Source organism: Aspergillus sclerotioniger (genome assembly GCF_003184525.1).
Source record: "Aspergillus sclerotioniger CBS 115572 chromosome Unknown BO94scaffold_10, whole genome shotgun sequence".
Classification (NCBI taxonomy): Eukaryota; Fungi; Ascomycota; class Eurotiomycetes; order Eurotiales; family Aspergillaceae; genus Aspergillus; species Aspergillus sclerotioniger.
Window position 1 is genome coordinate 862,685 of NW_020291000.1, and position 26,606 is coordinate 889,290.

Consider the following 26,606-nt stretch of genomic DNA (forward strand, 5'->3'; position numbering starts at 1 on the left):
ACACCTGTCCCGCTGGTGGCTGGATGCGTAGCTCGTGAACCCCGCCGTGGATATCCAAAGCTAATAGAAACAGGAGGAGAAAAGAAATGGCGAAGGAAAAGAACGAGGAGCGAAGAGAATCTAATCTCGCCCCTGGAATCGCGCACGTAAAAGGATGACACCTCAATCAAGAGGGATCGGGTCTCATGGAAGAAACAAAGGATAAAGATACCGCCCAAGATCCTCTGCGCCCGCTAATGTCCAGCTGGTAAAGTAAAGGTATATGCATGGATGGAATGATATGGGAAAGAAACGAAAAGGATGAAAGACGTAGCACGGGGTATTTATTATTAACAGATCCGTTGATGCTTTTTTTTTCGAAATGCTCGTCATCTCCCCCCTTCAGCTCATGACTGGGGGGAATGTCCGTGGCCCGGGTGGCCCATTGGCGGCGGACTGCCAAAGCCTGCTTGCTGGGCCGGATCGTTCGTGTACATCGGATACTGGACCATGCCCATAGGGGACATGCTGTTCATATCCTGCCAGTTGTTGAAGCCCATGGCTGCTGGCTGTCCTGGGTATGATACGGAAACCGCCTGTAGATCTGCTGCTGGTGGACTCTGGGGGTTGATAGGAGTTCCGGGAAACGACTGAGCTGGACTGGTCATTCTCCTCTTAAGTTCTGCAGGCGATGGCTGCATGAATGGACCTTGGTTCGCATACGCCATCGCCATTTCCGCAGGTTGGGCGGAGAATGTCATCGACCGCTGCGTGGGAACTTGCCAGACAGTTCCGTCTGGCTGCATGGCATACGTGGGTGCCTGTGTTAGGCCTTGTGACTGCGAGGGAACGGTAGGCGTCCCTGGTAGGGGCGCGGTGGTTGGCATTGGCGCCATGGGGTTGGGTGTCGGACCCCACACGTTCGTGGGCATGTTCATCATCGCTTTCCCCGCCGACATTGTCGCTAATAATTGCGGGTCTGAGATGGTCGTGTACTCGTCCCACGGCACCGAGGGATCGATTGAAGGAGGCGGCACAAATTCAGCACCAACATTGCGATCTGTTTCATACGGTTGTCAACACATCTGAGATCTCGCAACTTTTCCCATCGCCGGGGATCACTACACACCTGGAGGAAATGGTGCCATTGGATTCCCAGAAAAGGTGGCTGCATTGAAAGCTCCCACATCTGGATTGGAACCCAATGGCATGGGTTGATAAGGATAGAATGGCTCGGTTTGTTCCACCCCAGTCACATTCGGAGGCGAAGAGGAGGCAGTGGATGGGTCCGTCGATGCGGTTTCCAAGCGAGAACTGGGGCGGGATTTCTTCTCAATCGGAGGTTGCTGGTCAACGGGGAAGAACTGGCATTCCTTTCGTAGTCTGATACAGTTTTCGCATCGTCCTTGAGGGTCGTCATTTGCAACAAGGCATCGGATCTTTCGTCGCCGGCAATGTACTGTCGTAATAAGAATGAGCAATGTATAGATGCAGAACAAAACACCAGCAACTGCGAGCTTACCGCATGCGACAGAGGTGCGATGATATCCAAGCTTATTGCGCTTCTTGTCCGCAGTTGATGGTTCCATGACTGTGCCTTCTGAATTGTTGGTTGGTATTATATCCTCGACGACCGCGGGCATAGCCCTAAAGATTATTATAAGAAGACGAAGCCCTTAGGCTAAGGGCGCATTAATCGAACAGGGGATTGGCGAGGGACAGATGATTTGATCGGACAGCCCAGTCGCGCAACGAAATCAACGGTTCAACCACAGTGGTGGGGTTGGGGTCATGCAATGCGCCGAAGTGGACAGTGAGGAAAGCGGGCACGATTTCGCCCCGAAATCAGAAGCGCTGATGATTAGCGATGGTCGTTGTAGGTAACTCGAGTCCTTCGTTTCAGCACTGCGAAACTCCACACTCGATCCGTAGCACGCAGGGTAACAATATGCGGGCAACACCAGACGACGAGAACTTCGAATTGTTTCGTTCCGACGAATTCGACCAAGGCGCGTGCACTAAATAATAAATAGTTGGATAATGTTGTACTTTGCTCGTCGCGTCGTTGCTGTCGTCGAGGGGGGTTCCAAGTGGGAGTGTAGCCAAGGCCGAGGTGTGGCAGAGGGTGATTTCGGGACAGGACAGTAGTGTGTTGATGGTTGGAGGGGAACGGTGACCCGGCCTGCAGATTGGGATGATTAGGTATTTAGTAGGGATCAAACAACCCGGACGATGCAGGTAAGGAAAAGCACACGCATGCGAGAGAACGCATGGGAAGCCGGGTGCAGATGCAAATAATGATGATATTGAAGATGATGATCAAGTGTAAAGATTGGGCCGGCGAAAGGATGATTAAAGGAGGGAAAGAGAAGCAACGAGAGGAGAAAAGGTGAATGAATGGTCGAGTCGAGAGGTTGTAAGTAGTGGACCGTCGCAAAGGAAGTAAAGTAGTCCGGAGTAGTAAGAGGAGTAGTGGCAGGAGGGAAATACGGAGGAGGACCTACTTCCGTTTGGTAGTGGGCACGCCCACTATGCAGTAGTGGTATCGTTTCTCGGGATCTAGGATCTCGGGACTTTGCGCGCGCTGGGATTTAAATTTCGACCCGGGGGGGTAAAGGAATAAGAATTATTATTTTTGGGATCACTTAGTACCAGCAATAGGAGTCTGATTTTCTGCTTCCCCCCAAGTTAGGTTTTTAGGGGACAGAGGGACTGCAAAGAAAGGGGCTGTGAAAGCCAAATCAGAGGTGTGAAAGAGAGAAAAAATAAAAACCGAAAAAAAAGAGAGGGAGAGAGAGTAGAAAAAAAAGAAAAGATAGAAAAAATTAAATGCGTGAAATATAAGAGAGAGAGGGAGGGAGAGCCAGAGAGCCAGAGAGACAGGGAAAAATAAAATACAAAATAAAATAAAAAGGTTATTAGGACAATTCAACAACCGTGGTGGTGAATTCACATGGGGGTGACCATGGGGGGGGGAGGGGGGGAAACTAGCAAAGAAAAAGGAAGGCAGAGAAGAAGTTGTCGGTGGATAATGGAGAATTAGCAGAAAGGAGTAAAGGGACAAGACAACAGGAACAGGACCAGGAACAGGGCAGGCCCAGTGTGAGAGTCAGTTGTATGGAGAGGTATGAGACAGAGTGCTGATGATGCCGGCGATGACGAAGAGCCAGATCAATCTAATATGCGTGGATTATTCGCAACCATTATTACTAAATAACGCCCAAGGAGGATGTCCCCCATCTCTCCCCCCGTATTAAGGTACTGTCAGTGCTGAAGAATCAGGTCGGAGGACTACTGACTAGCTCCCCTCAAGTGGGCAAGCCTTTACTAACCCAGGCTGAAACACCAGGCGGGTGTGTTTTGCTATTAATATGCCTGAGGATGATACCATCTCCAAGTGCTCCGTAGTTAGTCAGTAGTACTAACGAGGTCTGTGTCGGACTGCCCGACTGGCTAGCCTCATCCCTACCCCAGCTGATACCTCCGAGGTACCTGGTTTACTGATCATAGATTGATTATGTACTACTACTACTGACCTGCCTGACTTGGAACATACTTGGTCGATAGGGAGGGAGGGAGGAAGGAACTAGAGAGCCAGGCATTCTTCAGCCCTTCAGTCCCTAGTAGTAGGTAGGTAGGTAGGTACATACTACTAGTATGGAACGAGGCGATTCTCCAATTGAAACACCTCATCAAACCTACCAGGTGGGCAGAGGCCGACGAGTGTCTGAAAAGGGTGATGGCGGTATTCGAGCATATTAGCAGGGATCATTGCCGTCACATGGAATGTGGCTGTGTGGGATCTTAAGGTTGTCGAATCGAAGGAGCCCGGAGAGACCATGGAAGGGACTGGGCTGGGTTGCCTTCGGTTCCTGGCATCGAAGGTGGGATTGGTGATCTTATGACACAGTAAGTCCCAAGTGGTAGGTACCTTTGCCAGGGACTAAGGTACATCGGATATGGGTACTGGTCAAAAATCACCCAACAAGATAGAAATCCAATAAAAATTAGAAAAGAAGAAAAAAGTTTCCCCCATATCATACCATCCGGAGCATGCGTGTGCATCGTGCATTGGTTGGTACCTACGGAGTAGTACCTCGAGAGGAGAGTCGACTCCAGGAGATAGGTTGGGCTGGTGCGGACAGGAAAAAAAATACCCCTGATCCCTCTAACCCCCCCAGCTGGGTCCTCCCAAATCGCCCACCCTTCTCGCCCATGGTCCCAGAGGTCTGTGACAGACGCCTGTAACCAGACCACTCCCAGACTTCTCCTAGTAGTAGTGGGGGGTGGGGTTCCCATGGAGGCATGCGTTCTTCCCTCCCCCATTGGGCTTAGCAGGGGGCAGACACGCTGATAGCTGAGACCTGTCAATCATTTGAAGAACTGGGGAATCTGGATCCCGGCCCTCACCCACTGAGAATTTTTGGAGAGCGTGGTTTTAAATTTAACTCCTCGTTGGGGCCAGGGTGACGGCCGCCATCGATTGGGCGACCGCATGGGTCTGGCCGGAGCCGGCAGCCAACCAACGGCGCTGGGGCGCGAGGGACTTTCCCCTTTGGGCGGGGAAAGGATTTCGCCGTGCCCAGATTTCCCCAACCAGTCTAGCGGCCAGCTGAAACAGAGACTCGAAGTTTGCTGAGCTTCGAGAAGCCCTGGAGTCGTCATCCTCGCCGGCGGAGACTTTGTTGATTGGTGAGCCGCCGCAGGGCATGGGGCAGGGGCCTAATCATCGTCATCCTGACTTGCACATTCCAGCAATCCCACTGGTGATTCCACAGATGCGTTAATGAGGATGGGCATGGGGCTTCATTTATTTTTGATTTTTTAATTCTTCTCGCAATTTTCGATATTTTTTTTTTGGGTGACTGTGATCTTGCTCGAATCGGATTCCACTGAACTAGGTGATATTCAGCAAATGCTCCCTCGCCTGTGGAATCGTTCCTACAACAGCCGCAGTAGTGATAATAGTACCTAGTAGCAGCAGCAGTAACGGCGCTTCCCAGCCCATCCACACCCACACACCCACACACCCACAACCCACATCATCCACGTCCACGTCCTCACCCACGTCCACGCTGCAATCGTACCTGCATATACCCTGGAAATATACTCCGTCAGCAAGGAAAAGAACCAAAGAGACCAGATCTGTCAGACTCAGGTGGGCCTTTTAGGCCAAGGTATGATTAAGGATCACATCTTCAATCCTAGTGTGGCCAGTGGGCTTGGCCTGGCCGACTGCGGTGTTCTGTAAGGGATTGCGTCTGCAGTCGATCTCAACAGACAGACCCCATTGCAATTGTCAACGTCGCATTCGGAGCTACTTCCAGAATGGTACGATGACAAGATCACTGCCACAGGGCTACTACTTTAGGCCTAATATGAAAAATAAATAATAAATTAAATTAAAAGAAAGAAAATAGTACACCTGTCCTCTTCGAGAGAGAGGGACATACGTGCAAGGAGCGAGGGATGGGCGATATAGATTGCATGGCGTATCAACCATGGGATGGTGACATGCATACAAACCACTAGCCAGCTTCATAGCACCCGGTTTTAATCCAAGCAGATTGCTTGGCCTTTCAGGGTCTTCTTGAACCTCCAGATTATATTGTATTATAATTAGTAGCCTTCGCTAGCCGTGGATGGATAAACCCGGTTCCGACCTTAGTTCGATTCCCAGGAACAACAAAGCTCGGAATTCTTGCGCACAACCAGAACCGAACACTTTCATGGCCATTACGTACCCGCGTCCCTCAATACTTTCCGGACGGTTGGTTCCCTTCGGAGTCGAAGCCTCCTCGACAATGACGCTGTCTTCTCTCCCAGGATGGCTATTTTTAGGTGCCAAGAGGTAGGATTGTCGGATAATATCTCCCATACCACGACTCGGAGTGGGAGAAATCTAACTGAGGATACTAACAGCCTCCAATCTATCGCATCCTTGGTACATTGACCTTCTTGGAGCAAGATAGTCAGGCAGACCGTAGGGAGGTCCGGATGGATGCTTGAGACTAAACGCGTGGATATTGCTACTTTGGTCAGCCTCTGCATCGCTAGCGGGATCGGGCAGCCGATATACGTAAGCGAAGAGGCGAAGATCGAAGTTGTCTCGAATCCTTTCCGCCCTAGCGCTGCGAGTGGGATTGTCTCGTATCGAACATGAAACAAGTTCGCCTCATTCATCAACGCTCTGCCCTATCATACATCCATTATCTGATCATCGCGGTCCGCTCCACGGAGTCGTACTATGATGTAGATGTTTGATAGAGGGATGGTTACCCAGGCAAGAACAATGGAGTTGGCTACACCTCCTGACTAAGAGTTGCACCCTCTCCTCTCCCCGGCTTCTGCAGGGACTAAATCAGCTAAAAAGGTGCCTCGTCGCACCGCTCCCATTCCCCCCTCTCCCTCCCCTCCCCACGAGAGAGCCATGCGTCAAAATTCTCCGAGTGGTGCATCTTATCCATCCTAATGACGGCGCGGTCGTTGGTCCACTTCGGTCACGATATGGAATGCTTCCCTTGCTTCCCAGCCTGTCAGACTGACCACAATGTTGCTCCCCCCCAGTGGTCGGAGGACATAGGTAGAAGGTAGGAATCGACGGTCCGACTGGACTAACCCACCTTTTGGTCACGCCATCTGGACTCTGCAACCCGTTGGGGCCAATCACGCGCCGTCGGACTTATACAGCCCAGTGCTGATCGAGCTGAATCGACGGAGTTCGCGCTCGATGCAGTAATTATGTCCTATTCATAATTATTAACGGACCACTGCTGTAAGCAAGTCATCATCATCCCAGATTGTCATTATTGTTTTCATTGATCCCCCGTGTGATCTATCCGTCCGAAACAGACCCTGAGCGGATTTCCGAGTTCCGAGCTTCACCCGTTTTGCTTGTTCGATCGCAAGGGTCTCTTTCGGCCCGGAGATCATTGTGTCCACTCATCGCATTGTGATCCTGTTCTAGTAGTTCCTCGGAGGAACAATGATCGGTTGACTGTGACATAGAAGAAGAAAGGGTGTCCGCGCACCCCTGCACGGCAGGGTGCCAAAAAGCGCCTAGAGAGGATTGCCTACTGATGAAACAATCCCGGCGCCTTACGGTTGGCGGACCATGCAACGCACCCTTATCGAGCACCCATAACGGTCATAAAAAGCAAAAAAAAAAGAATAGGGGCGTCGGGGCGATATTGCCTCTCAGCACGGACACCCCCTACAGCAGGAACGAGAGAAGTCTCCTGTTAAAAGAATCAGGTGCATTAGCCATTCTTCATTAACCGACTTCTACCAGCCCACTATTTCCATCGGCAAGCTCGAGGCAGGACACGTAAGGACCCCAGTCCACAGCCAACATTCGACTCACAGGGCCGGACCCCCCAGTCGAGCATGCCCGCTTCGAGATAAGTGCCCGCGAGGATGAAACAGGCCGGTCTTGCTCTAACCCTGGGAGTGCCGAGCTAAGGGCTAGCCTGGTTGCTGGCTTATTGTACTTTCCACTCATAGTAAGGTATGGGCACGGAGGACACCGTCACTGCATACCTACCTACTGGTAGGTTGGGGTTAGGGTGCTGTGTGCTGTAAGGAGTACGCCGATTGGAAGGCCGCCAACTCTGATCTGGAAAGGTGTCTCTAATCCTTGGCATCTTGTATACTCCGTGCTCGTGCTCGTGCTCGTGCTCGTATATCATCTTCTATCCTGTCCCAGTGAGTCTGGGTTGTAGAATGCTGCGGTCGCGATTGGTCTTGGACGTCGGAGTCATAGCGGCTTTGCAGACACGAGATCCTAGCAGAAAGCGTCCGCTGTCAGTTTGGTAGGATGGGGGGGGGGGATGAAGAGAGGGGAATATAGAGGTTTGTATCACCTTCGTTGCGCCATTTCCCCCTACTCTCCATCTGTCAGCTGCTTCCCAGAGCACTGTTGGTTGGTAATCGTACGACCTCCCCGAACCCACATGACCAACTGCGTCCGTGTACGGCCTCTGGGATTGCCTTTGTCAGGCGTTGGAACGGTGGATGATGGTCAAGAACGAGCCTGGTGTAGCATGCCGGTTGGGGAAAAGATGGCGGCGACGTGCCGCCTTGACTGCTGCCTGAGACGTCCCACTCGAGTACCACGTCTCCTCACATCTCTTCTCCCTTTCTCATGTACTCCTCGTGCCCTCTGCTTTCTGTGTCTGTGTCTGTGTTCTGGCCGGGGATTCTCTCGACGTGCCCCGCGAATCCATGCCGACTAGCACCAATGCGGGTAGGCCTCGTTGACCGCAAGTTCAGGCGATCCCCGGTTTGCAATAATCCCTTCTCCCTCGATCCCATCCCGATTTAATCGACCGGCTGCTTTTGGCTGGAAGGTGTGAATCTTCCATCGCTCGACCTTGGCCGTGAATCCATCCCTGATATCTCTCCGATCACCGTGCAAGACAAGCCCGGCGGGACAGACTACAAAATGGAGAGAAAAGTCTGGCAATGACTCCCTTGCAAACCCTGCATCAACATGGAATATGAGCAAGGTCATTGCGCAGGCTCTGTGACTGAGCCATGACCGCATGGAAGTATCAGCCTGACGTGCATCCTTGACCTCAGCACCCAAAATTTTAGTTAGCTTTCACTCCTACCAACTGGCTTTCCCTGATTCATCTACTAAACACCTCTGCTCTTCTGGCTGTCCTAGAATTCTCTCCAACATGCGTCCTAACCGCCGCCTCCGGTTGTCATCTTGCCTCCGCGACGTTAAGAGGAGAAAGAACGAACTCGGGGGAATATTGCAGCACCTGGACAGAACTGAGAAGACTTTTCTCGCAGGGGAACAGCTTCGAAAACAGGGCATAGAGCTGTCTGACCTTGACTTTCATTCCGGGAAGCTATACTCTCCTTCGGCCGTCCCATACTTCATGCCCATTTTGGATGATAGTCGGGAATTTCTGAAAAGCACACGAGACCTGGTCCAGGATGGGGATATTCAATCCAGATGCTTCTCTAAGGCAGCTGGAGACCAAGAAGGAGGCTGGCCTGAGGATCCTGCCACGATAATGAGACGCCATTTGTTTTACATCCAGGGCAAATCCGATTGGCACGTCATCCAGTAAGACGCCGATGTCACTCAAGAATTTCAGTGAAGGGAACTTGCTAACGAACAACTCTCCTAGGCGGGGCAAGTCGAAGAGGGGACGAGGATGTGACCGCTACTTCGAGATGCGAATTGCCATTGAGTCACACAGCAAGCTTCAGTCTCACCAGATGCTAATGACAGTGATGAACCCGTGTGCGTCGCAACGCACAATGTCAGCCCATGAAGACGAGTTCACAGCAGATTGCCGTCCATCCGTCTCCGAGTTGACCATGCTCGTTAGCTGGATGTTGGGTGGTATGATTCATCAAGAAGAAGAAATATTGGCGATGGCAAATAAGCCAAGGCTCCCGACATTGCGAATTCATGTCATCTTTCCGGTTCGCTATTTCCATTCTTACTATCGATTCAAGACTACTGAGGCACATAGACCCTCGTATTTTCTTTTGTGCGACCAGCACGAGTTCGAATCCTCTACGGTTACTTTGAGGGCACGCTCAAGGTTCAGGCCACTAAGCTCCAGGATATCAACGTTTCAAACTACACAGAGATGATGGAATCTCTTGTTTGATGGGGGTATCCTACGAAATACGGAGACACTCGAATGGGTGCACCGCTTTCGCCTATCTCTGAAGATGATGAGGATGAACATAACGAGATCCCTCAGAAGTGCTATGCCGAAAGCTCTCTATCCGTGGCTTAGCGGCCAGTCTTGCTTACATTAGGATTCTAACGTTGCACTGCTTATCGTCAGCAAATGTAGAGACACTCACCTAGCTACAGCTAACCGTGTTCCACATGCAGGTCTGTTCAAAATCCCCTTGCAGAATGGATTTGAATATTTATTGAAATGACCTTGATGTAACGTAGTAATCATTCTGCTGTTATTTTTGTGAATTATAAAGGACAATAAAATATGTATTTCCGTACGACTCGCATGAGATAACCTTTCCCTCTAAAGGTTCTACACCTCTCCACATCAAATATAAATGTACTCCCTCCTATCTCCATAGTGATATCGAGATGACTTTTCTATTGAACAAAGCCAGAAAAGCATCATCCCGAAGTAGCTACAAATTATCGTATACAACCCTCAGAGCGAGGGAGAGAGAAATCCAATCAACCAAGCAACCCACCTGCCATCCACCTCGAACAACAGTCCATATCCCCCCTCCCCCCCACTCTCTCTCTCTCATACAATACATGCACAGACCTCCTTTGCTCTTCCACACCCCAGAACTCCCCTGTGACAGAGCTAGCAAAACTCAACCCAGCTCAACCCGTCCTCAAACATAAACATCCTCCTTCCCTAGCCTCCGCTAAACAACCAAATGACCCTCCTGGAACTGACCCCTACGTGTAGATTTCATGCCCATTCGGGAATCCATACAACTTCATACTTTCGCACAGATCTTCATATTGACTATAGTGAATATACCTGTAAGGGGGGAAAAAAACAGGAAAACTAAAAGATTACAGTATACCTAACCTATTCTTCTAACGTCAACATAAAAATTGACTACTAAGTGATGACTAAAATGTATCCAAAATCTGGGGGGAGTATACAACATTGGATTTCATCTTGGTTTCGTTCTGGTTTGGTGCGTTGTGGTGTGGGTATTTGGATGAAGATAGTTTATGGAGAGGTTGAATCTTGAATGAATGGGTGAAGGGTTGAAGAAGGATAACGGGTAGAAGGGAATTTAGCATGATGTTCTGGGTTCGGAGCCTTTGGTCTTGGGGAATATGAATATGGGCTGAGTAGGTGTTAAAAAGCTGGTTTCGATTAGATAGGAAATGGCTTTATATATTTGAAGATGGGGAGAAGTACTATTTAGCTCTGCAATTGGGACTTGATTAATGTGTGACTTTGTTGATGATATATAGGCCATGGTAGTAGTAGCTAGCTATATGTCTATTTAGGTTGACAACCCAAGAAGAATTATGGTAGTGGTATATAGACGACGGAGAACGGGCCTAGACTTGGTAGCGAACTGGTTCAGTTTGAGTAGATCCGTGATGATCTCCTTTTATCAACAGACAGGGCACTGTCAATTCCTCAGGATAGCCCTGGTGAAGATATGGATATACTGTGCTTGGTATGGCTATGCCGAAATGTTTTGTGGTTGAGTCAAGGACTTTTGAGCAAACATGTGATTCCAAAGGGTGTCTTTGGCGGCAGCGATGACGGCAGTAGAGGTCAGCCAGTCACACGGCAAGTCGGATTTGAGGGAACTTAGTAGTCGGGATGATGGATGTAACTGATAGAGCGGATAATTTCACAACATCGTGCGCAAAGTGTTCCCGTTCAGTGAGAGTGAAGAAAGTTCCAAAAACACCACAATCGCTTCGGTTAGCGATATTATCGCTATGAGCCAGTGATGACCCCGAGACAGTGGGAAGGGCAGTGAATGCCGGAAATTCCAGACGCCAATCAAACAAGATTATCGTTTCCCCGTGGATAACTGATGCTGGAAGGCGTATATAGATAGGTATACCCCCGCTATTATCCCTGGGAGATGGTCCCATGGGCTAGGTCATCTAGGAAAGCATCTAGACGGGGCCGCAAATATTGGGGATACTGGCCAGGAGGAACAATAACATGGAGATAACAAGAAGGCCGATGAGCTGCGGCGCTTGGTTGTTGATAGTGAGGACCCGGCTGTGTTCTCCGTGACGGAGTGGACTTTCTATCTGGGTTCTTCGCCAAACCTGGATAATGGCCCAGCAAAGTCGGAATAGTAATGTGGGAGCTTTGAGAGGTAACGCCTATGAGGTGAAAGTCATGAACAGTGGTATAGTGTGCTTCAAGGCCCCGCTACTGCCCGTGTGGCTCTGTCAGTACTAGTTAGAGATTCGTGGTGCGAATGATATCTCGAGAGCGGCTTCTCCCTTGTGCGGTAAATCCTTGGAATGTTTAGGCTCATTTGTCCTACCAGACACTTGCGCTTGGCCTGTGTCTTGCCAGTGCAATTTTTCTCGACAGGCTCGGAGCCAAGAAGGGCATCGGCATCATCCTCAAGGAAGTCGAGGCCACTTCACAGATCGACCCTACACAGTTCTCAAGGTCTCATTCCGTTCCTTGTCCAATAAGCCCGTGAGCAGAGTAAACCCAGTAGAACAGCTGTCGCGCGCAGAAAACGGTGAAGGTGGCCCAGGACTCAACAAGAACCCGGCCGACGTTTCGGGGGACTCTTCACATGAAGTAAATATCCGCTGGGGGATAACTGTCCCGGCTCCTCAAGAGTTGGATCAGCACGGGCATGGAAGCAAGCAACCTCATCCCTATATTGGTGATTCGTTGACTAGGGTAGACATTGTCCGACTCGGCAAGATGGTCGATGGCCATCATCGCATAAGCCTCGAGGCTTGGATAGCTCCCCATTTCAGTCATCGTGGTAAGAAGTTGAGGGTTCGGGTGATGGTAAATTTGCTGCCAGCACTGATGTCTGAGTCAAGAACGGGTATCGAGTCATCCCATCGCCGAATTGGTAGAGTATGTTCTTTGCTCGGTTATCGACTTCAACTTCGAGGACTCGGTCCTGAGCGTCACGCGTCTACGATCCTGTGGTGCAGACCGTTTTTCCTGAAACATCCCTTCTCTCTGGCTGCAAAGGCTCGTAGCCTTCTCGGATTGCGTAAATCACATGCAAATCAGGTTGTTAGTCGTCAATGTTTATGACAGTATGGGCATGGATGATGAGGTCAGCTTCTAGGGTGTGCTTGGAGATCCCTGCTGGCTGTCACATCCTTGCGACAACTTTAGGCGCTCATAAACTGATCCACAAGGTTTCTGGAATCATCCGGCGACGAAATACCAGCTCCGATCAGATCAGTGTACAGTTGCAACTGCCACAGAGCCCGATAGACACGATGCATCGAGTGGTATTCAAGCATACTGCCCATAGAACGTTGATGGTTGTTCCAATGCGTGTCTGAATAAAAGCACCGACTTGAGACCATGTGAATCTCAGTATGCGGATCAAGACGACCGACTACAAGGCACTCGCATAGGCAACATTTGGAGGCCCTTACGCCTATGCGACTCGGCCGCGAGATCAGCTGCTGCATTTTGTTGCTCTTCGATGAGGATCATGATGTGTCGTGGCATCGACTCGAAAATGAAGATCAAGTGCGTGGCTATCATTCCCACGGTCGCTCAACTCGGCACTGATCTTCGGTGGGTTCACTTCGCCGATTATACGGTCACTGCGTAGCGACTATGTTTAGGAGTAGAGAGGAATATCCACAGGGCTTGAGATATTCGCTGACTGGAAGAGTGCTCTTAGTGTTGCATTACTGGATCCAGTGCGACGGTTCTGTCTGTCGAGAAGATTTGACAGTTCTCCTTTGTCTTCCTTTGGAATGCCACACCCTCTCTGATAGACGGGGTTTCTCCACGGATGATTGGGACAAGCATCTGAACTGCATCTTAACCGCTGTGGCCATTCGTTAAGCAAGCTATTGTACCATTCGACCCATCAAGGAAAGCCACGAGGATATCCCACAGACATTCCAAGCTCACAGTGCTAAACTCCTCGTTCATGCTTGCTCGTTCTGCTAACCAACTGGTCTTTATTTAATCTCGTGCACTTGGAGAGTCCATTGGTCAATGAGTTCCATATTGTGTTCGGGAAATAATTGAGCTCGTTGACATATACTCCGGAGTTGGTTTGGCCGCGGTTCTATTGGGCATAGAAGGGACCCCAGACATCGTGCAGAATATCGAGTATTCTGTTGCGAATGTAATCGGCAGACCAGTGGAAGAAACGTTCTTCTTAGCAAGATCTGAGAAGGTGGAGAGACTAGATATATTGAGAAAAGGGTCTTTCTTCTTTTCCCAGGCCGGTTTGCGAGGGACAGAACGGTGATGAATCGTCGGATTGTTTGACCGCGGGCAGAAACGTGACAAAGCAGAAGCAATGTAACAAATGGGCATCGTGGAACAGAGTACGGCCACGAGAACCTATGTCCTCGAGGGTCTCCAGCTCTGGGAAGAGGCGCGCCACCAGGAAGACGACCAAAATTGTGTGGATGTGGCTAGTCCACTTCAGGCTGATAAATCGTCATTTATATAGACGTACCCAGTGTGGGTTACTGCGTTGTTTCATACGGCCGAGTGCTTTGATAGCTGTTGCGAATAATAGTACTCCTGAGAAACGGCTGCATGCCTCTAGTTCGGATGGTGAGTGAGTAGTGACGACCTGTACTGGGGCGTGCGTAATCACTGTGACGCATAAGTCGAAGTTCTCGAGCCAGACACCTGCAGACACAAGAAACACTACTGCAAAGAATCCGTTTAAGTGTCGTTAATATCTCCAGAGCTGAAGTGTACTGTGGGGATTTGTTCAAATGCGCATCATCTGAGGTGACGCAGCTCTGGAATACGCCGGTTTGCATTTTCTCGAGCATGTAGTCCGATGCCAGGAGAATACACAGCGGAGAGGCAGGGACGCAATCAATACGATCATATGAATCCGACCTTTGGGAAAATTACCCGCAGTGCAGCAAACATTGCCATGGCTTGACCGATATCTGAGAATGTGCTCGTGCCCGTGGTTTAATCGTGGCTTAGAAAAAGTCGCCGTCGCCTTTTCGATAGATCCACACGGAGAATAGTTCTTATTATCCGTCACATAAGCCTATGCGATAAGTTATCTGTGCATCAAGATCGGATTCGCCAAGTATTGTACGAGTGTCAACGCAAAACAGATGAGACGGTCATTGGGAAGAATCGTGCGTTAGGCAAGGATGTAGTGTATTGATTACACTACCACCTCACGTCGATCTCGCTGTGGGACGGTAGATCAGATCGTAACTCCAGACTTGGACTTTGTTGGTATTTCGAGACTGGACAAGCTGACACGAGAGTGTTCTGGGATGGGGTGCCCTTGACAGGGGATTAAAGTTTGAGACGGCGGATTTGGGTCACACGAGGGAGGCAGGTGGTGAGTAGGGGTTGTATTTGCTGGGTGGCGACAGATAATTACTAGATTGCGGATGAAGGATGCGTTGTTGCTTCGCTGGAGGTATTCGAGGTCACAGAAGGGGTGGTGCTGGTCTGTAGTGAAGTATATGAGGCAGGTGCTAAACAGTATACGGGAGGCGACATTGCAGAAGAATCCATTCACAAGACGGAGGGTTTGGAGTCGATGGATTAGCCTGTGAATAGCCACATGATGTTCGACAGGGAAAGCCATTTCGATGGAAGGAGAGACACTGTGGATTCCAGTGCCTGTCGAATGTTTCTCGGTGCCGATGATATCAGGGAAAGCCTCCGTTATTAGATCGTAGGCCGTGAGGAAGTCTACCGATTCCGAGGTGCCACTCATCCTGGGCTAGTGGTTGAGTGAAGGGGAATGTCCTTAGGGCAGTGTAAGGAATACGGTGCGAGCAGGCACTTTCTGGCCTGGAGTAGCTCGGGTAGGTCAGCTTTGTTCACGCATGTGTTAGATTGGTTCAAGGGACATACCCTGGGGCTCGCATCATGAAAGAAGGCTAGCATAAGAGTTTTGATGAAAGGGTCAGTTAAACCGTATGCTGATATCCCAGGTACACCACATTGTGAATAGGTGGTAAGAGCCGTGGTATATATATAACGGCCACTCGAGCAGGCGCAGGGCCTGTCCGAAGCATGATCCAGATGAAAAGGAAAGATGAAAGTTCCGGAGGAGTTGGAGCTATTTATAATTCGAACCCTCCACAAGATGATGGCAAGCGGGATGGAGGGAAGAGGGTGTGGGATGAGGTATTTTGGATCCCGGAGGGTTACACGAGTGATGAAGAGCGAGCAAACAAACGACCAGATACGTATCAATACCGTACACCGGGACAAGTCTGGAACGGCCCATCTACTACCTAAGACTACCTGAATCCCCTCAACAAACGGCGCGTGCAACGGAACAACCCGCCCCCTTCTATCCTGCAATCTTGAATCTAGACTATTCCCCACCATACAACACCTGAATCGACGAGGCGGGCGTCAGAAGACCGTCCCCGATCCGGATGACAATGTTCACCTGCAATGCCCGGGCTTCCCGAATGCAGCACGCCACGCAGGTCCGGCCAGCCTTCCCAATGATGGCATGATGCCCCACAGACGCACACCACGCTCGCGCAAAGGTTTCTTTATTGTGGGAACCCCGCGCATCTAGAATGAGGATTTCTTCCTTCGCAAGCCCGTTGCCATTGTCCTCGGAGGACGATGTGCTCTCCGTCAAAGTGTCAAGTGAAACCCACTTGAACCCGTACGACCGGTGCAACGGGTGACCAGGCAGCCGATGGTGTCTATGGGAGGCATGGCTGGACGATGATGACGATAAGTCGCTCTCGTTGGCACCCGTACGATTGTGGTAGTTAACCGATCCACCTGGCGGGCGGCATTCGTGGGATGAAACGAATCGCACGTTATACGTTAATGGGAAAGAGACTGGAATAGGACCCCTCGAAGTGTTGGAGAGGGTGAAATTGGCCCATGCTTCTTGGGCTACTGCCAGGCGGTTACTTCCGGACTGCGCCCGCTTCGGGTCGACTGAGAAGGTGAGGTCCTGGAAGTCGATCTTCGCTTTTGACCAGTTATTGCATGGCCCATCCACTGGCAGTAAGAAGGTCCCGCTCGTTAGCTCCCCTAGTCCCAGTGGCGTCGAGTCGAACGAGAGTTTGTTCCCATGCTTGATGCGTGGCTTGCCTGATTTCCGAGGTGGCTCCTTCACCTCCACCTCAAACCACGTGTTGTCCAACGGTTGCCCGTTTTGCGAGTCTTTTGGGATTATGCAACTTGCTAGCCAGGCCAAGCAAACCTTCGTACCCCCCTGGCCTGCTAAAACTCGACCAACAACGCATTTCTTGCTCCACCAGGTCTTTCCATTGTAGGCGAATCCACCGTAAAGATTAGCGACCGGTCCAAGGGTAACCATCGCGTCAGTATCATTCTCCAAGATCGTCCCCATGAGAAGGTGACTGATAGACTCGCCGGGGATAACCAAGCCCGCGAGCCAGCTACGCGTGATCCAGCCACCAATGTCTAGGGGATATGTATCATCAGAGGAATGAAGTAGGAGTAACCGGCGAGACGGACATCGGCTATACATTTCTTTTTTCAAACCCGATGCCGAATACCCTTCTGGCAGGAAATTTCTCAGAGGGACCGTGTATGCGTCTTTGATCCTCTGGTCAGATCCCTGCCCCTCCAGCTTGGATCGCAGTGCACTCTTGAGTTCGGCGAGCCGTGGCCAGCCGAGGTTCTCAGCAAAGACAAACAGTCCGTTGAGCTGCTGGTCAACATGGCTAGGAACAAGATGACATCTCCAGGCTAACTCGCCATGATTTGTCGACGTTGATGACCGGTGGGTTAAGGTTTCAAAGAATGAACGATGATGATGCCTGTCAACTGACTTATGTGAAGGGCATTCAGTCGGAGATGAGACACCAGGATCAACCGAGTTGTAGGTGAAGTTGAAACTATCCAAAAAACGACGTACTACTACCAGATCCCAGTTCAGCTTTCCGTTTCGTAGCCGGTCGAAGTCGTACACGTCATGCACTGAGATATCTAGCTCCCGAGAATTCTGTAGCATTCCCACTCGAACGGTGGCATCTAGACGCAGAAGCAGCTCTGCAGCGAGCAGCATCTGGACGAGGAACCACTTGCGCTCGATACCAGCATGAACCCAGGGCTTATCAGACTTGGAAGGGTCGAGCGAATCCCCGTCCCCGTGTGGAGCATTCTCAAACAGGACTTGTCCAATATGCAAGCGCCAGTCGATCAGACTGAAGTCAAGCCACGCTCCTGGAGTGGCTAGCACTACTGTCAAAGCTCTGATCTGAGCCTTTAGACTGTGAGGGTCACCAGCATCCGGAAGCAGAAACCGAACAGGTGGATACAGAAATCGATTGAACAGGCCACTATACAACTCGCGTGTCGATTCCATATCAAGGAGCGTCTTGGGCACATCCCCGTGGAGTATTTCGTAGCGAAGGCTCTTCAATGCCTGCAGACGCTCGACTAAGGCTTGGAGGTTAACATCGCGAACGCCGATCCTTTTCCAGGCAACAGGACCTTCGCAGAGCAGCTTTTTCCGATCGTGAATGGTACCATCTGAGCACTGCGCATACGAATCATTAAAATGTCCCATCAGCTCATATGCCTCTGTTGCCGGCAGAGATGATAGATGAAGGAGCTCGGCGCACGGCCGTGGTCTTTCGGGGCTAATGTAAAGGGCTGAATCGGCAACCGGGAGTTCAAGGAAATGGCGGAACCCGATGGTCCCGGGGTCTTTTCCGTTTACCGAAAGCATGTTGGGCACTTCGAGAACACCGACGTCGAATGTCGCCCGCTTTGGAGCTTCGGTTCGTTTCCAACCTCCGAGATGAACCGGTGTCTCCCTCTCAATCACCCAATCGTCCGGCACTGGCAGATGTGCGTGGAGGGTGCACAGTGTGTATGAGGCATGGGGAAGTGGCCGCCTGTCCCAGAGATTCTGAATTGTAGGATCGTGATCGTCGAAAGGAAAGATTATCTGTGGGTACCAGAGCCCGTGCTTTCCCTTTTCTAGCAGAAAGTATGGAGCCCCCGAGAATATCGTCTCGACATCCTTTTTGGTGAGCTGGCTCTGGGGCGACGGGCACGGATTATGGTGCAACCTATGCGGCGTATTGACCTTACCAGGATGATGTTCGCCCGGCGAGTCATGCACGCCGCTATCGTGACGATGGTGGGAATCTGCATGCTCATCCTGGGATTAATGGATGATGTTAGTTGCTTCGACCTAGCAAAACGCCATTGGTGACATCCGACGCGTACCGTCTTAGTGGTTTGTACAGCTCCCGATGAACCTGTTCCTGAGTCCCCCCGATGCTTCCGGAAGATATCATGGATCATGCCTTTCGGGTGGGTACCCGAATTGTGATCGGCAAGATTTGGCACCGAAGCTCTTCTGCCTCTCTCACTCCGCGGAAGGCTGTCGGCCTGGGCCGGGGCTGCGGATGAGATGGAATGACGACGACCGAAGAAAAACGACATTCTGGCTTTGCAGGCGACGGGGTGTAGTATTTCTGTCCAAGTCTAATCAATCTGTCCAGCAGGTAAGCTGCAACGCTGGCTTGGTATTCCCATTCATTGCGGTCTCAGATAACAATAGGCGATAATGATAGGGGGCAGATGAGCGGAGAGGAGAGAGAAAGGGGTCTAGGTATATGGGGTCCAGCAGCGATCAGTCCACTGATAAGGTGATACCACCAGGGAGGCGGCGGAGGACAAAACAACACAAAGCGGGCGGGGGTCGCCAATCATCCGATGACGTCGGCCATCCGAAAGTGGAGGCATGGCCCGGTCGCCCCATCTTGCCCCATCGGGACGGGCGGCACGAAGTACCTCAAAGAGCTCGATCGGAAGACCTACAAGGGAAGCGCATTCGTTGACAATTTGTCCACGTTTTGAATTAACTAGTACTCTTTCCTTATTCAGAATGGTAGGCACATTCACGCATGCTTCTGGAGAAAGTCCAAAGCCGTCCGATATCCCCTCTCGTACTCCTTGCGAACCTCGTCATCCTCGAGGTTGGAGCGAGCGGCCATCCATCCGTGGATCTGCGTCGAGAAGGTTTCGACGTAATTGGCCTGCTTCAGGTTGGCGCCGAATGCCTCCACATCTTTGGGGTTCTCGTCCTTGGAGGCCAGCACCGCCATGGGGATGTTGACGCTCGTGGCATCGTTGGGGTCCAGCATCGCCGGGTGGCATTGCACTGCGGCCTTGAAGACCTTGTTATCCTGGTTCGAGGCCAGGGTCGCAATCTTGCCTCCCCAGCAGTAACCCAAGATAGACCAGGACTGGAAACCACCACCAGCGGCGAGCTTGTTGGCCTCCGATACGATAGAGGGGATCTTGGGCAGGTTCTCAGGCGGAGCGGCCTTGGTCTGGAAGAATTTGCCCAGTTTCTGCTTGTGCTCGTCGGTCTGGGGCGGGAACCAGGTGATATCGGCGGGCTCGCCATGGAAGAAATCGGGAATAAACACGCGGTACTTTTGTTCGCTAGCGGTGGCCAGGATGTCGGCACCCTGAATGGTCTGATCGAAGAAACCGAAGATGTCTGGACGGTGGATAGTTCTTAGTGCGGGGTTTGGACAGGTCGGGGTGGGGTCGTCACCTACCGTAGATGACGAGGATGGCCTTGGTGGCGGATTCGGGACCGGTGACATCTGTAAGGAGCAATTAGCTGGGCTGCCTGCTTCAATCATATGCAACATACAAGTCTTCAAGCCATTGATAGTCTTGTATTCACCCTTGGCCTGGTAGCCCTTGGCGACAATTGGGGGGATGCTAGTCACGGTGAGCATGGAAGGCAATCGCTGGCTCTAGCCATTGACATGTCCACTTACGAGCAGCAGGCCTTGTTGACACCGGACATGGTTGCGGAGGAGCAGTGAAGTGGTCGAATACTGCGGTTGGTGAGGGGGGTGACGGACGTGAGGAAGGACCTTCGCAATGGGAGAGTCAGACGCTGTCTGGAGAACATATTAGTGGAACCAGAGAGGTGATGGACGCACAGGGACAACGAGACAGATGAATTGAGCGAGTCCGGAACTGTGATGAGCAAAAGGATGAGAGGAGAGAAGAGAGCGAAGAGGGAGAAGAGAAGCTGGGGCAGAAAAGAGCCGATCGTGCAACCCCACCGACCACGACGTCATCCGAGCTGTCCCCCGCAATCCCGGTTTTACCCGCAAAGCTTCATCGCAGTAACCTGTCAATGAGGAGAACAATACTGCATAGGCTGTCTGGGGATTTATCCGGGCTTTGGTAACAAAACATCTCGAGGCTTCTCAGGGGTCCAGCCTGACGGCTGTGACAGACCCACTGAGATGATTCATCGATCGGAAGGGCATTCTCGAGTTTCGGCACTCTTTTAGACTTGTTTACAGCTCAAACCTCAGCCCCCTCCCTTATGCAACACCTGGGATGCATACTATATTCAGCTGCTCGCAAGGCTGACTGGACATTGTTGGCGGTGAGAGAGAGAGCGATGGAAGGCCTTGTGTGGCATGAGCGGGGTCGCCTTGCGTCACAGGCATCCTCGCGGAAGGTCCATACTTAACTTATCTCACCCCGTCGCTGATGCTTCGCTACTCGAAGAGCATGGCTAGGATTAACTCCTGAATGGTTCCTGATCGTTATGAGTACTCTCTCGCCTGAACAGCGACAGGCGCTCCTCGAAGGCCCAGCTGGCCCTCCTCCTCCCGGACAAGCCTCCAACCTGGTCGATCCTCCAAACCTGCTTGTAGCCGGGCATTCGGTCCTCCTCCTCTTCTGGACCCTGGCATCTGTCGCGGTTGTCCTTCGCGTATACACCAAGGTCTTTTTGATCGGCCTGATGAGGCTGTCCGACTGTACGTGATGCGCCCGAACAATCTGTCTAGCTGTAAATGACCTGTTCTAGATACGATGCTGCTAGCCTGGGTGAGGACTTCTACATTTCTTTCTAACAGGCTCAATTTGTCTAATATACCAGGCACTCTTCATGGGATATTTTGGACCCGCCTGGGGACTGAGTGCTGCTGCTCCCGGCGTAGACCAGTGGAACCTTCGCTTGAAGGACTATATCTCGATGCTTTACGTGAGTGCTCGGTATTACAGCATGGTTGCTTGTCATGGTGCTAAACTGTCTTAGTATTTTCATGTCAATTCCATCCTGTATGGAATATGCATCTTCTTCATCAAGCTCTCGATATTTCTGCAGCTCCTGGAGATATTCGGACAGACCCGAGACTACGTTTACTGGAGTTGCCATTGCTGTATATGGGCCAACTTCGTCTTCTATTTCATCAGCACTTTTATCGAGATCTTCTCCTGCCGTCCACTGTCGAAGGCCTGGGATGTTCTAATCACTGAAGGATCGTGCTTGGACATGGATTTGTTGAATGTCCTTGCGGGCGTCGTCAACTGCATATCGGACTTGACCATTGTCATCTTACCACAGACCCGCATTTGGCGGTTGCATGTGGCCCTCGACAGACGGATCGCTGTCGGGACCGTGTTTCTATTCGGTGTGACGTACGTCCTCATAATTTGGAATACATTGAACCGTGCTAATAGCGTCTAGGGCTTGTGTTTCGGCCGTGGTAAGGGTGGTATATACTGTGCTCCTTCTCAACGCCACGAACAACATTTCCTATTATAGCTATCTGGCCGGTATATGGACTCTACCAGAGCTCGCATGTGGCATCATTGCTGGGTGCTTGCCCTCAATGCCAAAGTTCTTGCGGAGCCTGCGGCAGAGCTCCATCGTATCGAAATGGAGGTGCTGGCTGCAGAAGTTGTTATCGACTGTGGTGCGACAACAGCAAACTACGAGTGTAGAGGCTTCTGTTTGGCCGGTACACCCCAAAGACCATCCAGAACCATATCCATTGACGTCCGTTGGGAGTTGGACCTCGACAGAGCGAGAATCGACATCATCGGCGACACTGACTAGCCCCGAATGCGTTTGATGCCAAGCTAAACTCAGATCCCGTCCAGCCGGACTGACGACCGGGACAGAATTGACTACGATACGGGTTCATTTCCCCACAGAGTTAAAATTCTTATACCGACTCTACCAAGTGCTTCAGCGTTCAATCGGCGATGGAGGCCACAAGTCTGATCATTTCTCCTCTAAACCGAATACGCTTGCTGTGTAGGAAGTCTAGATGGCTGAAGGACTTGCAAATAGGAAACTACGATGGCAGCAACAGCGTAACATCTCTGTGCTTTGTCAGTCGTATCAGACGCTTGCATCAGGTCTTGCTCGGTGCAAGAGACATAATTAGTTTGTCGTTTTTAAGGAACATTTCCAGCTTGAAGATTGAGTCTGAGACTGATTTATCATTGGCTTACTAGAAAATACCTTGTGGCATGATAGCCCGTATGTCTGCCTCAATAAGCGGTTACACAGCATTTCGGGCGCCTCCTTGTTCTCAAGTGTCGAGTTTCAGGTGAGACAGGCTTTGAGTCACAGGCACCCACGGTACAGATGGTACGCCACATTCCAGCCTTATCCTAGGAATGGGGGCCCTTAAGGCGTCCAGCCGGACTTTTTCATATCAGGCTGACACATGCTACTCATCATTCTTGCTTGGGACTTGCTAACTAATCAGGACCATGAACTCTCGTCTAAACCCTGATATCCCAGCGAAGATCAAGGTATTCCAGATGGCGTCCAACAACCCAAGAAGACTTAGCTATTCGTAAAACACAGAACGGCAAGCTAATGCCTCAGATCAAAGCTGAACTTGCCTTCAGCCTTACATAAAGCGCTAGAGCTTGAGATAAGCACTGTAGATTATGCAAAGGTGTGGATCTTGAAGATATCATTAATCTGCGAGCAGCAATTTACGATGGAAACGATCCTATTGACTGACCGAGGAGCCTAACTTTCTTCCTTTCTTGTTTCCCTTTTCGGTTTTCCTCATAACATTTTATCTACTGCTCCAAGAAAACTCTCCAAGCCACTAAACGAAATACAACAATTCTGCTTATCGTAGCACAGGTAAACCCGTTTCCGTTTCCGTGGAACAATCAACGATAATACCCAAACCACGAGCACCTGGAAAATAAGTGCTTTATTTCCATTTCCATATGAAAGAATTTTCTTGACAAATATTCCTACACTGAAGACAGAAAAGAAATCTACAACTTCCACTTTCATTGACATAAATATATATATATTATTCTCTCCCAGTACGGAACATGAAATCAGCAACAACAACAATTTTCACCTATCCAATCCTTAATAAACCCCACTCTTTTGGAACATTTATATCTGGTAGATTCGAACAGGATGAAATGGGATGTTTTCCGATCGGATAAGGCTGGAGGGCTGGTCGAGTTAACCAACTGTGTTTGGTGTGGTCCTGGTTTATTTGGGAATAGAGTGATTGGTTCTCTAACTACTAGTAGTATTCTTTTTTTTTTTTGGGGAAATTTACTGCACTAGGAAGTGATTGGACTTTTGATTAAAAGTATGGTGGTGTTACTATTGAAAGTGTGGGTGTCTGTTTGGATCTGTATGGCTTCACTGACAATAGGGTGGTGTGGGTAGGGGGTTTCGTATCAAGGGCATTGGTAAATAGGCCATGCTCGGGATTATATTTATTTGGATTGAAGTGACAGCTATGTAGATGAGATACATAATTTACTAATAAAGTGGAGATGGCAGGTGTGAAAATAAACAACTGGCATAGCTACGTAGTAGTAGATAGCCTGCCTCTACACGATCTTATCGGTTGTCACGCAATCCGCCCGTCTATGGTGGAATCCCCATCCCCCCGGTCATCGGAGCACCACAACAAGATAACCACCATTGTGTGCGGGGAAACAACGAATAATATCCTCTGGATGTACAGTTACGCCATGCCGACGACCGATGGCGGGATAGTGAGGGGTTATACAATCAGCTATATCAATACCCGCTAGCAGTGGGCTGCAATGGACCACAACGCAGCGTCAAACAGACACAATGGGCGACTTTTACACCGACAATGGCCAATCGGGCAAGAAGCAAATTCTGCTGAATGCCTTTGACATGTCCACTGTGGGCCACCTATCGCCTGGACAATGGAAGGTGAGTGGCTTGCCCATTCGGCATTGGTGAACGAGAGGGAAGTAATACTGAGAGAGAGAGTAGAACCCCGCCGATAAATCTGCTACCAAGCGGAAGCTGGATTATTGGATTGATTTAGCGAAGCTGCTTGAGCGCGGGGGTATCAATGCGCTGTTCCTGGCTGATACGTATGGTGGATATGATACGTATGAAGGGAAGCTGGATGAGTGTATCCGACGGGCTGCGCAGTGGCCGGTTACTGATCCGACTATTGTATGTCTGCCCCCTAGCAGAGGGACGGTGGATTCAGGACTAACTGATTAGCCCATCTCGGCCATGGCTGCAGTGACCAAGAACCTGGCCTTTGGGATCACATCGTCGACCTCTTTCGAGCCGCCGTTTCTCCTGGCGAAGCGATTTTCTACTCTGGATCATTTGACGAACGGACGAATCGGGTGGAATATTGTGACGTCGTGGAAGAAAGCCGCTTTCAAGGCCATTGGACTTGATAGTCCGATCGAACACGATGAGCGATACCGTCAGGCGGATGAGTATCTGCGCGTCTTGTACAAGTATGTCTCCCATCGCTCTGGCTGTATGACATGCGCTCACATTGCAGACTCTGGGAAGCATCCTGGGCACCTGACGCACTCTCACCAAACCCGGAAACCGACAGCTACGTCGACCCCGACAAGGTGCGCCAGATCAACCACAAGGGCAAGTATTTCTCCCTGAACACGCGACACATTGTGGACCCGTCGCCGCAGCGCACGCCGTTTCTTTTCCAGGCGGGCACATCGGCCGCCGGGTCAGCCTTTGCCGCGACGCACGCGGAAGCCATCTTCGTGTCGAGTCATTCGCCCGCGGTGCTGCGGCCCAAAGTGGCCAATATCCGGCGGCTGGCGGCGGAGCAAGGACGGGATCCTGCGTCGATCAAGTTCTTTGCGACGTTCACGCCCATTATCGGGAAGACGGATGAGGAGGCCCGGGCTAAGTATGAAGAGGTGAAGAAGTATGCGTCGGTGGTGGGTGGACTTGTGCTGTTCAGCGGGTGGACGGGAATCGATATCTCGCAGATCCCGCTGGATCAGGATATCACGGCAGCGGATTCGCTCGAGGCACACAAGGTGACGAGCATGCTGGACGCGTTCACGACGACCAGCGAGGATGTACCGCGGTGGACACCGCGGGTGGTTGCAGAGAAGGCGGCGATTGGCGGATTGGGACCCGTGGCGATTGGTAGTCCACAGACGGTGGCGGATGAAATGGAGCGCTGGATCCGTGACGCGGACCTGGATGGGTTTAATCTGGGCTATGTCACGACCCCTGGCACGTTTGAGGAGGTGGTCGATCTGTTGATTCCAGAACTGCGCCGGCGCGGGTTGTATCCGGAAAATGTCGAGGAGGGGTTGACGGCGCGCGAGAAGGTGTTTGGTAAGGGTCAGCGAGAGTTGCGGGCAGATCACCCGGGCAGTCGATACAAGTATGATGTGTACCAGGAGGATGATGTCGTGGAGGAGGAGTGATTCCATGTGATGATGATGATAGAATCCAATCAATGCAAATAAGCTATCCAAGCCCTCAGCCATGTGAAGCCACGACGGCGCCGCATCCTTCATTCCCGCCGACCCCGGGCATGTGGCCTGGCCAACCCCGCCCCCAGCATTCCTTCATCCTCCTCCTCCTCCCATTTTCTAATTTCCCATCATTTCACCCCCCATTGACGAGAAAAATGAGGGAGGGCCAGTCGAGGGTCTAGACCGGCCTGGCCTGGCCGGTGACCTGCAGCTGCCGGTCTCGTGATCGCCCAGCCCTTACCGTATCGTTACGGTACAGTACAGGCAGCCTGGACAGGCCGTGGCAGCCTCGGGCATCCCTGGGTCGGCCAGCCAATGCCAAACCGCCAAGCTCGTACGGAGGATATCATTAATTCGCCTGTCCTAGCCTCATCCGGGACACCAGATGGATTATTGGAAAATTCAAAAAGTCTT

General features: G+C 51.0%; 9 protein-coding genes across 9 annotated transcripts; 4 read left to right on the plus strand and 5 right to left on the minus strand.

Moving 5' to 3' along the window:
* On the minus strand, positions 1–1,734 carry BO94DRAFT_29979 (putative C6 finger domain protein). Its single transcript, XM_025606728.1, has 3 exons — positions 1,502–1,734; positions 1,109–1,438; positions 1–1,039 (listed from the first exon to the last, which is right to left on the minus strand). Exons 1-3 carry the CDS (start codon positions 1,620–1,622, stop codon positions 387–389), a joined length of 1,104 nt encoding a protein of 367 aa, XP_025468936.1. The 5' UTR covers positions 1,623–1,734; the 3' UTR covers positions 1–386.
* Positions 1,735–3,585: 1,851 nt separating this feature from the next.
* On the minus strand, positions 3,586–4,378 carry BO94DRAFT_30260 (uncharacterized protein). Its single transcript, XM_025606761.1, has one exon. It carries the CDS (start codon positions 4,303–4,305, stop codon positions 3,784–3,786), a length of 522 nt encoding a protein of 173 aa, XP_025468937.1. The 5' UTR covers positions 4,306–4,378; the 3' UTR covers positions 3,586–3,783.
* A 4,027-nt stretch (positions 4,379–8,405) lies between these two features.
* On the plus strand, positions 8,406–9,985 carry BO94DRAFT_30290 (uncharacterized protein). The gene is made up of 4 exons (XM_025606762.1): positions 8,406–8,573; positions 8,638–9,058; positions 9,123–9,423; positions 9,474–9,985. Exons 2-4 carry the CDS (start codon positions 8,661–8,663, stop codon positions 9,612–9,614), a joined length of 840 nt encoding a protein of 279 aa, XP_025468938.1. The 5' UTR covers positions 8,406–8,573; positions 8,638–8,660; the 3' UTR covers positions 9,615–9,985.
* Positions 9,986–11,762: 1,777 nt separating this feature from the next.
* Positions 11,763–13,383, plus strand: BO94DRAFT_593442 (uncharacterized protein; the record flags this gene model as incomplete). Its single annotated transcript, XM_025616182.1, has 3 exons — positions 11,763–11,880; positions 11,965–12,539; positions 12,710–13,383. 3 exons carry the CDS (start codon positions 11,763–11,765, stop codon positions 12,980–12,982), a joined length of 966 nt encoding a protein of 321 aa, XP_025468939.1. The 3' UTR covers positions 12,983–13,383.
* A 1,060-nt stretch (positions 13,384–14,443) lies between these two features.
* On the minus strand, positions 14,444–15,553 carry BO94DRAFT_30494 (uncharacterized protein). The gene is made up of 2 exons (XM_025606774.1): positions 15,516–15,553; positions 14,444–15,461 (listed from the first exon to the last, which is right to left on the minus strand). The coding sequence occupies exon 2, from the start codon at positions 15,373–15,375 to the stop codon at positions 14,851–14,853; it is 525 nt and encodes a 174-aa protein (XP_025468940.1). The 5' UTR covers positions 15,376–15,461; positions 15,516–15,553; the 3' UTR covers positions 14,444–14,850.
* A 391-nt stretch (positions 15,554–15,944) lies between these two features.
* On the minus strand, positions 15,945–19,293 carry BO94DRAFT_30492 (uncharacterized protein). The gene is made up of 2 exons (XM_025606773.1): positions 18,846–19,293; positions 15,945–18,777 (listed from the first exon to the last, which is right to left on the minus strand). The coding sequence occupies exons 1-2, from the start codon at positions 19,062–19,064 to the stop codon at positions 15,985–15,987; spliced, it is 3,012 nt and encodes a 1,003-aa protein (XP_025468941.1). The 5' UTR covers positions 19,065–19,293; the 3' UTR covers positions 15,945–15,984.
* A 229-nt stretch (positions 19,294–19,522) lies between these two features.
* On the minus strand, positions 19,523–20,448 carry BO94DRAFT_463073 (dienelactone hydrolase family protein; the record flags this gene model as incomplete). Its single annotated transcript, XM_025608006.1, has 4 exons — positions 19,523–20,130; positions 20,192–20,239; positions 20,290–20,360; positions 20,420–20,448. 4 exons carry the CDS (start codon positions 20,446–20,448, stop codon positions 19,523–19,525), a joined length of 756 nt encoding a protein of 251 aa, XP_025468942.1.
* Positions 20,449–20,969: 521 nt separating this feature from the next.
* BO94DRAFT_30427 (uncharacterized protein) lies at positions 20,970–22,943 on the plus strand. The gene is made up of 5 exons (XM_025606768.1): positions 20,970–21,424; positions 21,475–21,494; positions 21,547–21,651; positions 21,706–22,088; positions 22,138–22,943. Exons 1-5 carry the CDS (start codon positions 21,211–21,213, stop codon positions 22,523–22,525), a joined length of 1,110 nt encoding a protein of 369 aa, XP_025468943.1. The 5' UTR covers positions 20,970–21,210; the 3' UTR covers positions 22,526–22,943.
* Positions 22,944–24,212: 1,269 nt separating this feature from the next.
* Positions 24,213–26,141, plus strand: BO94DRAFT_623324 (xenobiotic compound monooxygenase, DszA family; the record flags this gene model as incomplete). Its single annotated transcript, XM_025617142.1, has 4 exons — positions 24,213–24,636; positions 24,700–24,888; positions 24,940–25,187; positions 25,235–26,141. Exons 1-4 carry the CDS (start codon positions 24,532–24,534, stop codon positions 26,139–26,141), a joined length of 1,449 nt encoding a protein of 482 aa, XP_025468944.1. The 5' UTR covers positions 24,213–24,531.
* Between the last annotated feature and the right edge of the window lie 465 nt (positions 26,142–26,606).